At 49.6% G+C, this 12,015-nt stretch overlaps 1 protein-coding gene across 2 annotated transcripts in view; it reads left to right on the forward strand.

The window, feature by feature from the left end:
• Positions 1-12,015, forward strand: part of GALNT14 (polypeptide N-acetylgalactosaminyltransferase 14) — a 90,302-nt gene that overhangs the window by 61,001 nt on the left and 17,286 nt on the right. For both annotated transcript variants that reach the window (XM_068185968.1, XM_068185969.1), the window contains 5 exons: positions 2,175-2,240; positions 4,089-4,210; positions 8,543-8,630; positions 9,283-9,367; positions 10,740-10,843. In XM_068185968.1, the coding sequence (XP_068042069.1) occupies positions 2,175-2,240; positions 4,089-4,210; positions 8,543-8,630; positions 9,283-9,367; positions 10,740-10,843 (465 nt within the window). The remainder of the gene's footprint in view (positions 1-2,174; positions 2,241-4,088; positions 4,211-8,542; positions 8,631-9,282; positions 9,368-10,739; positions 10,844-12,015) is intronic.

The raw sequence follows: 12,015 nt of genomic DNA on the forward strand, positions 1-12,015 counted from the left end.
CTGCAGCCAGGAGCAGTTCTGGGTTGACACCACTGGAATTCCATGGGACAATGACAGTCTCACCCTCTTGATCTGTGTGTACATTCTGCATGCATTTATGTAGGTAGTCAGCAACTCTTGATTTTTTATTGTTTTTTCACGTTCTTTTTCACCCATGGAAAGAGGACTCCCTGCATGGGTTTTCCCATTTCTGAGGTGCACCATAAATAGCATTGTACACCACACAAACAGCCCACATCCTCCTGCTGTTCCCTCCCAGTTAATAGCATGGCTCAAGGGAAATCACTAGCTCTGGTCTCCAGTAGAAGGTAGCTGAAGCCCCAGGGGCTCCCAGGGAACCACCCCTGCTAAAGAGCTTGCCTAGTTAGATGGGAGAGTTGAAGATCTAAGTGCTCAAAAACACTGTCACAGGCATAAAAAGGATGATAAACTGGCTGAGTGGTCTGTGGCACTTATGTTTCAAGGAGCTGCAAAATAAAGCTGTTTACTTGGAAACGTGAAAACAAAGCCAGATAGGTTTCTTTTAAAAAACCTAGGCTTTGCTCTTGGATGTTATAAATAGGCACTGCATCAGAGAGCATTAGGGATAGATTTCACACAAGACCCACTTCTTGGCATTGACACCTCTCTGGGAAGTTGCTGAAGCTAGGGGAAGGAGCTGCTGTGACTATGGTGAGCCCTGGAGCAGCTCCAGCACACGGGGCAGGCAGGCTGGGCAAGTCTGGGAACTGGCAGAATGGCTGTGATGGGGAAGGGGAGCAGGTGCAGGGACTTGAGCTGCCCTGGAGAACAGCAGAGCAGGATTTTTGTGGGTGAAGTAAATGCCAGGTATTTGGCTAAATAGGCAAAGCACTTGCCTTCCAGGAAGGAGTCAGGTTTGTAGGAGCACAGCTCCCCTGTCCCAGCATGCCAAGTGCTGTGAGCCAGGGAGAAGGAGCAGGGCTTTAACTCAGCCCAGGCCACCAGAGAGGAGCCTGTTTCCTGTGTAACTTAGGGCAGCCCCTCAGCTACTCAGCGCTTCTCAGCTATCTGACATCTTTGCTGTGATAGTCTGAGCCTGCTGGCATCTGCTCTGCATGCATTTACATAAAATACATGCATTTACATAATGCACTACACACACATGGTCAGTTTTTTCCCTGCAACCCAGCCCAAGCAATTAGTGCTTTTATCTCATGCCCAGTTGTGTCTCATTTCTCACCTCTCTCTGCCTGCTGACCTGTTATTCACTGGGATGCAGTTCTTCAGCACGTGAGTTCCCACTATCCCCAGCAGATTTGCATTGTGAGTCCATAGCCAAGCCCTGCCACTCCTGTTCCTCTGTTCCAGCTCTGTCCCTGAATTGTTAGGGGTGTGGGTACAGTGATCTCTTGCTGACAGAGATTTCTGGAAGGGATGGAAGTACTCGAGGGGGTGTGTGGGTTCAGGGGTTGGGCAGAGGGGATGAGGCACTCACCTCTGTGTTTATAGTGCTGAGGAAGAGGGGTGAGAGCCATGAACGGGTTGTGAAGGTCATAGTGTGGGTGTGTAGAGGTGGAGGGGGCTGTGATGGGTACACCTGACATCCTCCACTTTGCTGGGAGAAATCCAGGTGAGGAGGGATCCTAGGGCTGTATGTGGGGTTGCAGGACCTCCCTAGCTCAGATGTAGGTGGCTGTCAGGCCTTTCTGCCCCATTGAGCTCTTGCCCAGGGCATGAGGAGCCCCCAGTTGCTCCACAGGGCTGTCTTTGAGCATCCTTTTCTCCTCACTGAAGGCTCCAGGCCACCACAGGAAGCTCCTGCCCCGCCAGGCAGACAAGCATCAACAGCTTGCGCGTTGCTTTGCAGCTACCAAAAATAGTCATTTGCATTAATGTGCAGAAATTTAGATTCTGACCTGAACCACAACTTTTCTATGCTGATTTTAGAGCATAATTCAGCTGCTCTCAGTGAAAATCTGCTGAATTTACACTAGTTTTATGAAAACTGCTGCTCTGCCAGGCCAAATTTATGCTACACGAGCAGAGGGGTAAGGCTGTTTTGACCCAGCAGTGCCATTGCCCTAACAAACCATCAACCAGAACAGGACAGGGTCCTCTCCCTGCTCCCAGGCTCTCCTGGGAGTCCCCATTTCTGCTGCCAGAGCCACTGGTGGGGGCTGAGGGTGACTTGTCCTCCCTTTGTGTCTCCCCAGCTGATGACTGCCGCTTGCTGGGCCAGCTCCCCAAGGTGAAGTGCTTGCGGAACGGACGGCGGGAAGGTGAGAGCTGCCTGCCCACAGCCCACGTGGGAAACACAGGTTCTGGGAGGTGGGACAGTGATGGGGCCACAGGGAACCTCCATGCAGTGGTCAGCCAGGAGGTCAGTGGCTCCTGGGAATAAGGGGGGCCCTGATAAAAGAAAATGTGATAAAGAGCTGGGATTTGAAATGGATCTCCCCTCTCTCACTGCAAAAGATGGGACTATTAAGATTTCCAGTGAGGCTCAGCTGTAGCTTATTAGCCAGAAAATTAGAGCAGGCAAAACAAAGCCTCGGGTCTTATTTGTAAAGATGTTAGCTCTAATGAAAGAGAGAAGATCTGCTCCTGCTGCTTCTGTGGGATTTTTTTTTTTAATAATTAATTATATTTGGAAGATTAAGAAGGACTATATGGAGGATGAATGCATGTCCTACTGGACTGCTGCTGGCAACCTTTGGAGACATCTCCCCATTCTCCATAGCCTGAATGTATGTTTCAAATCCTGGTTTGCAGTATTAGGATAACTAAAAAAAAAAAAGAAGTTTTTTGGTGCTGCACATCCAAGGTGTGCATCCAGGTCGGTGTTGGGTTGAGGAGACTGAGGAGTGGAAAAGGTTCTTTCCTCTGTGGATTCTTTCTGCAAAGGATTTCAGCTGTGCAGGCCTGGTGACAGGGTGGCATCAGGCCCCATGGGTGTAAGAGGCATTCCTGCTTTGGCAGGAGATTAAGGGAGATCTCCATAGACCTGCACCTCCTTCCCACCTTTCTCGCCTGTCTTATGGGGGTACGTGTGTGCTCATCTCCAGCACTTGAGAGACCTGCAGTTACTGGTGCTCTATAAATCAGTCATAGTGTGGGAACTCGGCCTTACCTTGCTGAATACATCACTTCAAATGTATCCCCCAGGGGCTGCCAGGATTTGGGAAGGGCAGGGGTGGGTGAAGAGGAACATACCTATTCACAAGATCTTAGGAGTCACAGAGAGAGATACAGGGACAAGTCTGCATTGCAGGAGGAGACCTTGGCAAATTCTGGGTGCTCCAGGCTTTGTTCACGTGTTCCCTCCAGCTCAGAGGCTGTTGCTTAACCTCTTTCCCCTAGGGAATTTTAGTATGAAAGTCAGTGACCTCCTGCATGAACCTGATGTGTGGCTGCTCCCTGAAATCCTGTCTCTCTTCATCTGCCCATATATCCCCTTGTATTGCCACTGTTTCTCCTTCATAAAGAAGTTCTGCTCCCCTTGAGTCACCTGTTTCTCCTCTTGTTTGATGTGTGCAGTAATCCATTCCCATCTCCAAATGATTCCAAATTTACCATCATGACCCTGATAAGTCAAGCACCTTGAAAAGCCAACCCTCTTTCCCTGGTGGAAAATGCGTTCCCATTGAGCTGCAAATCAGCAGTGCCCTCAGGGTGGGAGACAGATCCGGGGATCACTGGGACACAGAAGGGGTCACAGCAGGAAAAATTATTAGTCTGAGAAAAGCTTAATTCTGGTACAGGGTGTTCCCACCCTCAACTCCTCTGTCCCATTCCCCACTGCCTCACTTCTGTGTTAGATTTGTTGCCTGCAAAGGATCATGAAAGCATTTTGAGTCATGTTTTGTCCCAGAAGGTGACAGCAGAATTAATTGTGCAAACTACATATTGGCATAAATGCCATAAATCTGTAACCTTGGTGGAGCCATTTATTTCTTTGGGGATCTTAGGAAATGCTTGGCATTCCTTGCAGCACTGGAAGGAGACAGCCTGGGCCATGTTTCATCTGGATGGGATTTAGGCAGGTTAAAACCCAGGAGAAGCACGAGGAGGTTGGGGATGTTACCCAGCCATCTGGGAAGCAGCTGACATGGTGCGTCCCTGACCAGGTCTGATCCGGTCCCGAATCCGAGGGGCAGACATGGCAAAAGCTGGTGTCCTGACCTTCCTGGACAGTCACTGTGAGGTGAATAAGGACTGGCTGCTCCCTCTGCTGCAGAGGATCAAAGAGGTGAGTGCTCCTGAGAGACCAGAGTCACCCTCAGGGGATGCCTCCGATGTCCCCCTCCTCTTCCTCTCAGTGGGTGTGACCATCCAACCATAACCAACTGCATACAAGCATCCCAGTAAGGGGTACAAAGAGGCCTTTGGGGTACAAAGTGACCTTTTCTGGTCTTCCTCCACCCAGCAGGCAGGCGAGGTGTCTGTGTCACAGGGAGAGCATGAGGGTGGGTGGGACAAGGTGTCTCCCGGGGCAGTGGGACCCTGACTGGCAAGCACAGGGAATACATGGGCAGTGCTCCAGCAGAGATTTTAATTAGGCTCATGTAAAATGCTCAGTGATGATGATTTAAGGGAGTGATGGCTCCTTGAATAGGGGCCGAATTTAATTTCATGCAAATTAAGCGCTAATAAATTGATTTAATAGGATTTAAATTCTGCTGATTTCAGAGCAGACAATGACATTCGCCTTTCTCTGGCGGCGACTCTCTTGCCAGACGTGCACACAGAGGCTGCTGGCGCCTTGTCACTCGAGTCAGGGGAGCTCTGTGCCCATGAGTGCTGGGATCGAAGCCTTCAGCTCCGGTGCGGATGCACCATCCTTTCCCTTCGCTGTGCCTCGCTCCTTCACCCTTGCTACACCTCTGGCTCCTGATGGCCGGTGTTAATTACTCAGCAATTTTATAACTCCTGAGTTGCATAGACATAAGGACAGCTGAGGAGCAAGGGAACGCTGAGGTGGTGGGTCATGGAAAAACCTGCCTGGCTGGTGTTCACAGTGCCCCTCACCTAAGGCATCTTGCTTTTCACACCTGCAGATGTGACAGCTGTGATGGCTGGGCTGTGCATCCCCTCTGTGTGTCAGCGATGGGACCAGGACCAAGGGGGGCACAGCACCAGGTCAGGTCCCTCCACGTGGGCGATGGCAGTCTGTGCTGCTGGCACTTGCAGCACAGCCAGCACTGGAGAGGTCCCAACCTCGGTTTGCAGGCTGGGCCACAGAGCTGCTGATAGATGGAAATGTGATTGAAAAGATCTGTTCGTATCATCGATCGTGGCTCTGGTGGAGTTATGAGAACACCTGCTGTGATATCCCACTGGAGCCTCATGGCTGGCCTGTCCAGGGTGGGATTTACTACTAAACTTTACAGCATCACTAGTTCCTCTGAGCTTTTTAAAGGCAGGCATTCCTTTCTTTTTGCCAAAGCCCTGCTTGTACTTCAGTGAGGAATATCCAGAGCAATGTCCTCTTTCCCAGGCAGAGCTCTTGATGTGTTTTGTCAGGAGAAGGGCATCGAAGGCAGCAGGAAGGGGGCTGGCAGATCTGCTTTCCCACAGCTGCAGGATGGTGCCCCATATCCGGCATCCATGGGGTAGGTGAGTGTGAATGCCATGTGCAGCATCACCATAGGAGTTTCAGTGCCTTGTGGTCTGAATGCAGCATCAAACACACACATCACCTCTGTGAACTCTTCTGGATTGAATCTTTCCCCAGCTGGAAGGAAGTAAGGCAGTCTGTAAGCTTGCAGTGCTGCTCATGCTGCCCTGACCTTGCCCAGTATCTTGCAGCCTCAGGCAGCAGGGGAGATGTACTACAAAGAGTGTTGAGGAACATGCAAAGCCAGAGGGGCTTGCCTGCTTTTTAACTGCTCACAGAAGCTGCAGGATAAGGGCAGAGTCCTCAGTCTCCTTCTTCCAGGCCCACCGTACCCATCCTTGCCAGCCGGGTTAAGGTATTGATCAGTGAAGTGTATTAAATGTTACTGCTGCCACCTTCAGGCTGTGCTCTAGAGGTGGGCTCCCTGTCCAACTGCTCCATGAGGATCAGCTGCCTAGAAGGAGCATTTTCTCACTCGGTTGCTCCCAGGAACAGTCTGTTTTGAGCTAACGTGCTTTAAGTTCCAAGCAAATGAGCGGTGAGTGCCTCAAGGTACACCCATCACTTTTGCCACCACAGCCCAGCCACCCCACTCTTTGCTTCTCTTATTTTCTCAGCCAGAGCAGCTATTCCTGTCACTTTCCATGGTGGGAAGTGCCAGCGCCCATGCGTGCCACCATGCAGCCGTGTGGAGGTGCCCCTCAAGCTCCACCTCGAGCTTTCCCTCGATGATTTCCCCCACCCGAGGCTGATGCTCACTGGTGGGCGTGGGCAGCACGTAACCAGCGTATGGATTTGGAATCAAGCAGGAAGAGCAAGTGATGGAGTGTGGGGGAAAGAGAGAGGGCTGGGGGATCTCAGCCCTGTGCCTGGGAGGTTGCGGGTCTCAGGGAGCAGCAGTGATGGTCAGCGTCTCACGCCAGCATGTTTGCAAACGTGTGGTTGAGCGCGTGGGCCTGGGCTCTGATTTTTACTTATGGAACAAATATCTCTGAAGTCATTAATGGTGCATTTCAGCTGAGTAACTTTTTAAAAATGTAATTATCCATCGTGAGGTATTTTTACAGTATGACTCAACCAGCTCGGCCCAAAACTGGGTTTGCAAATGACACTGGGATGAACCAATGAATGGTGACTCCCCACTACCATCTCAAATACCCCCAGTCTGGTGCTTTCCTGGGGAAAAGGAGACACATGAAGGGCAGCCTGCCTAATCTTTGCTTAATCCTGCTATGGGGCCAGAGGAGCAAATGTTGCCCTTTTTGTTGTCCATTACAAGGTCAGGGTTTAGAGGCTGAGAGCCACGTTTGCAGCCAAGGTCCTTCTCCAAGGCTGAAATATATCTGTTATCTTCAGGACCATTTTCAGAGTTTTTTCCTGTTGGTTTAGATCTGTACATTGGTGTGTTTGAGAATGGCATTTCAGAAATGAATTCTCAGGTTTGTGAGAGAGAATTGAAGGTTTGGGTGTTGTTAATATTAACATGCCCTGGTATGGGTGGGTAGCAAAAAAAACCCAGAAAGATGAAGCTGCCTATTATAAGATCGGGTACTCAGCCCAAAATAAATCATAGCAACAGCACTGTGCTCTTGAGCCTGCCGTGCTTTTCTTTTGAGGGTCAGAGAGACCTTAATGAAAGCTGAGTAAAAATATATGTTCCCAGGACATGGCAGGGAGAAGACAACACTGTTCAAGGTTAGCATCTTGCAGTAGTGCTCTCAGCCCAGATGTGAAAGGGATTTTCTTACAAGAAGTTGTGCCATGCAGTGGGTAGCACTGGAATTGAAACTGGGGGTGGGTGTCAGCTAGCTAGAAGTGCTCACTAGTAAGATGCTTGAGGGGCAGGTTTTAAATGAGTGGATGCAATCCTTTCCCCGCACTGCTCTACACACAAAGCAGATGCTTTACTTAAAACCTTCCCTCTAGCCTCAGGCAATTAAGGGATGCTTGGCTGTACTGAGCTGTGGCAGCCTGGGGGGCACTGTGCAGCAGCCACGATGGATTTGGTGGGTTTGAAAGGCTCACCGTGCTTGGATGTAGCTTGTGTTTCCCCATGCAGTACAGAGGTGCAGCAGACCTTGCCCTTTCAGTGAGATGTTTGATTCACAGAAAGTGATGGTAAGACCCCTGGCTTGACCCTGTTATGGAAATACCAAGTATTTGTCATGCTCAATTGGAAAATCAGCCCTTGTCCAGCTCCCAGCTCATGGCCTTTGGTTGCTTCTTCCTACAGCTGCATTTGAATTCTTCTTTGTCAGGACTAATTTCTAAAACAAAGTCTTTCCCCAGTGAGAGAGCAAGCCCAAGTGTGCTCAGATGCTTTGCTTTGTATAGCTGTGAAAAACAATTTGATCTGGTGAGGGTAAAACCTTGAAGTTTGAGCTATAATTGGAGTTTGGGATTTTTGAAAAGAAAGAGGGAGATAAGAGACCAGTCAAAGCTGTCAGAGTCTCTTCCTCCTGTAGATATTTTTGTTCATAACTGTTTGTATAATCTTCTTGCCCATAACAAGATGTTAATTAAATCACCACCAACTATTTTGAATAAATCAGGTCTTTCTTTTTTAACCCTTTCCCAACTTTGGCAAAACTAACTATACTGCCATAGTTGGTGCATTTAAAAAAATACCCATATTTAAGCTATTTGGCTGTGTTTTTCCTCTGTCATTTCAATTGCCTGTTTGTCACTTGACTTCTGAAATCCAGTTAAAGGTATTTAAGGGAGGTGAAAGGGGAATATTTTGGTGAATTTGTAAAAGGCAGAAGGAGCTTTACATCCAGCCCAGCCAGCTGCCATGTACAGGCACAGTCTGAGGAAGAGCAGGCAGTGAGGGACACTTGTCCCTGGCAAAACCAAATGACATCAATGTTTCCAGGCACTTGGTGTCTCCAGGAGTTTGGAGCCCCTTGCCCATTTTGAATGGTGTCATCTGAACTCACGGGTGTTTTTGCTTCTCCTTTGCAGGATCCCACCCGAGTGGTCAGTCCTGTTATTGACATCATCAACCTGGACACTTTTGCCTATGTGGCAGCTTCCTCAGACCTCAGAGGAGGTGAGTCCAAGCTTTGTGCATGTCCTGTGGGCATCCATTCCGTGGTGGGAATGTGCACTGGCCTTTGCACCCCACCTCTGTCTCCCACTGCCTTACAAAAAAGCACATGAACACTGCTCAGTGCTGCTGCTGGCTGCTCCCAGGCTGCTCCACACACAGGTGGGTGTGGCGTGAGCAGTGTGCTTGCTACAGCAGATGAGGTGGTCAAGCAGGAAAGAAGGGTCACGTCAAAGGCACCTGGGCAGCACTGGGAGCGACAGGAGGAGATGGAAGATGTCTAGGCAACAACTGGAGGATGCAAGTGTAGTGCTTGTATTAGTATGCCTGTGCTGTTTGGGGCACACAGTATCCATCAGGGCATGCTTCTATGTGCACAGGTGGACTAGGTTTCAGCAGAAGCTTTAATTCTGACTTTTTCTGCCTTTAGAGCACTTGACTTTGAAATTGTTATGCAATGTGCTGTTTCTTGTTCATATGTAGTGGTAAAATATGTTAGGCATTGAACTTTTCTCTCGAGAGCTGCATCTCTGTGGCTTAAGTCATTTGAAAGTGGGGAAAATGTTCCATCAAACACAGATTCTGCAGCCTGCGTTGCCTCCTAATCCATATCAATTTCTAATTTCCCCATGGCACTTCTCTACTCTGGTTTTAGGTTTTGACTGGAGTCTGCATTTCAAATGGGAGCAGCTTTCCCCGGAGCAGAAAGCCAAACGACTCGATCCCACCGAGCCCATTAAGTAAGTCAGGAGGGGGAAGGAAGCACCCGAGTAGCGAGGGGCAGGACAGGCTTCTCATGTGTGTCCCCATGCACCACGGCAGTGTGCAGTCTCTTCCAGGACATCTCTGAACTTCTAGTACCTCTAGTGAGCTCCTGGCTGGCCTGGGTTTTGCAGTACAGCTTCACCTTCCAACACTGAGGCCTGAGAATGCCACAAAGATGGAAGAGGTGTATTTATGGTTACTGGGGTTTTGGTAGTGCTAAGGGTTATGGTTAGGGAAAAAGCCCAGTGCTGTAGCAAACTGCTTCTCTCAGTTCAGCTACCATTTGAAAATAAGGCAGTGTCCTCATGATAAACTTGGCGTCTAGTCCAGCCTTCCCAGATCAGCACTGATCTTCTGTACCTCACTGAAGACTCCTCAGAAACGGGGACGTGCAGGAGAGAGAGCAAAGTTGAACAGGAGAGGAGGTGCCATCTGTCCTCATGCCATGGGATGGAGGAGGGTCCTTCATTCTGCTGGAAATCTCTGCTGGCAGCAAGCCTGGTGCTGGTGTCTGCAGCCCCAGCCAGATGTGAGGTGTGGAGGACCCCCAAGTGTTGGGGGAAGCTCAGGGCCTCAGAAGGCTCCCAGGGGAGAAAAGCACTGCTTCTCCATAGGATGCTGCTGTTAACAGGAGCTCTCACTTGCTTCCCACAGGCTGGCCTTGCATTCCTGATCACTCTGCAGTGTAGGGCACTGTGGAGATTAGCCTGGGCACAGCAATCACCCCAGCTCCTCCCAAGCCTATACTGAGGCATCCACACTGTCTCAAATTGAATGGAGATGGGACTTGTGCCAGCAAACAGCAAGTCTCCTTAAGCTATCTTCTGGGTCTGCCCTCCCCTCCTCCACGGGCCTTCTCTGTGCAGTTTTCTTAGCTAATCCGAAGAAAGAAAAAAATAACCCTGGTTTGAAATAAAGATCACACAGCTAGTGATGGCTTTTAAAAAGCCCTTCTGAATTGGCTCTGCCTTCATCTCCCCGGTGGAATGGTGCTCTTAATAGGCTGGCTCCAGGCAAAAAGCCCGTCTGAGTGAATAACCCCCCAGTGCTAAGTGCATTTTTGATGCTGAAGCCTACAATCAGGGCTGTCAACTTTGGGCTTGTAGGAGTTGTGCTGACGGGTGCATTAGCCAGTCATTAAGTGCCAGGCAATTTATGATTGGCAGCAAAACACCAAGGCAGCTGAAAGAAAGGCTCAGATGCATTTTGGGGTGTTTTGTCCTTTTCTTGGTGAGAAGATGATGTCCTGGTCATGGAAGAGGAGGCAAAGGGAAGGGCTGCTTCGGTGTATGCAGGTGCTGCAGCAGTGCTTGAGAGTGTGTCCTCTTCTCCTTGTCCATTCTTCAGGACACCCATCATTGCTGGAGGACTGTTTGTGATCGACAAGGCCTGGTTCAACCACCTGGGGAAGTACGACAGTGCCATGGACATCTGGGGTGGGGAGAACTTTGGTGAGTTGTTCTTCATCCTCCTATGCCTTGCTGTATTGGCTTCCCTTTCTGAGTCATGCAGGATGGATACAAAGTCATTTCAGACTTCACTTGGAATGTTCTGGGTGGTTTCCCTCATTTACATTCATAGGTTGTGGTCTTACAAGAGCGAGAGATCCAGCAACCACAAACGATGGGAAGCGGGTGATTGTTGGTACTTGGGACCGCCTGCCTTCCGTGCTGCTTTGATTTCCTGTAGGCAAATACCTTCAACCACACCGTTTTCAGCTTTGGTGTTAACCAACAGATGAGAGAACACTACATGCACCCTTCTATTCCTTCCTGATCTTATTTTCTCCTTGGTAAAAGAAAGAATTTGTCTTAATCCATTAATGACAGCATTTCCAAGCTATGAATGGAGGTATCAGTCCCTCCTTGAGTTTGCAGAGTACCTGAAACGGTAGCTCCATCAGCCTGCAGCAAACAGGTGGCAAAGTACCAGGGCTCCTTATCCATTCCTCTATCCCTGGGTGGCTGAGAGCTGTTGCTCTCTCTGATACTATCACTTTTCCTGCACCAAAAAAAAGGGTTGAGCTCACCTGAATTCTGTCATCTCTGGCCCTTATCATGGGACAAGGTGGACATAAAGCAATCTCCTGCAAGCACACTTGAGAGGGCACATGAAAGAGGCAACAGCCTGTCCCTTGTCCCCTTGTCAAGCAGAGCTGGATCAGGCTGGGCTGTTCTCCCTTTGAAGCTGTAGTGATGCTGTGGATCAGAACAATAGACTGTACCCAGGAAAGAAGGGGGAGGCACTCGATGTCAGGCAGACAGATCAGAACCTGGCTTTAATAGCTTGCATCTCTGGGGAGTGCGGCTAGCCAGGAAGGAAGGCTCTTGTGTCTCAGCACACACAGCGATGCTGTCAGTCATCCAAGGGAGCAGATGCTGCTGCCTTGCAGTAATCCATCCGCTGCCTGGCACCGGTGTTTCCTTCACATGCCTTGTCCCTCTAGATATATTTTATTTATTTTTATCTTGTTATGCAGCAGGAATCTCACTCTTTCATGCTTTCTTTCTGTGGGAAGGTGTCTTGCCTGTGGACTGACCCGAAGTATCTGAGTGGGGTGGCTGTGAGGAAACCTGGGAAGGGAGTGGCAGCCCTCCCACCTCCCCTGCTGGATCAATAGCCC

This window comes from Anomalospiza imberbis, chromosome 3 (genome assembly GCF_031753505.1).
Source record: "Anomalospiza imberbis isolate Cuckoo-Finch-1a 21T00152 chromosome 3, ASM3175350v1, whole genome shotgun sequence".
NCBI lineage: Eukaryota > Metazoa > Chordata > Aves > Passeriformes > Viduidae > Anomalospiza > Anomalospiza imberbis.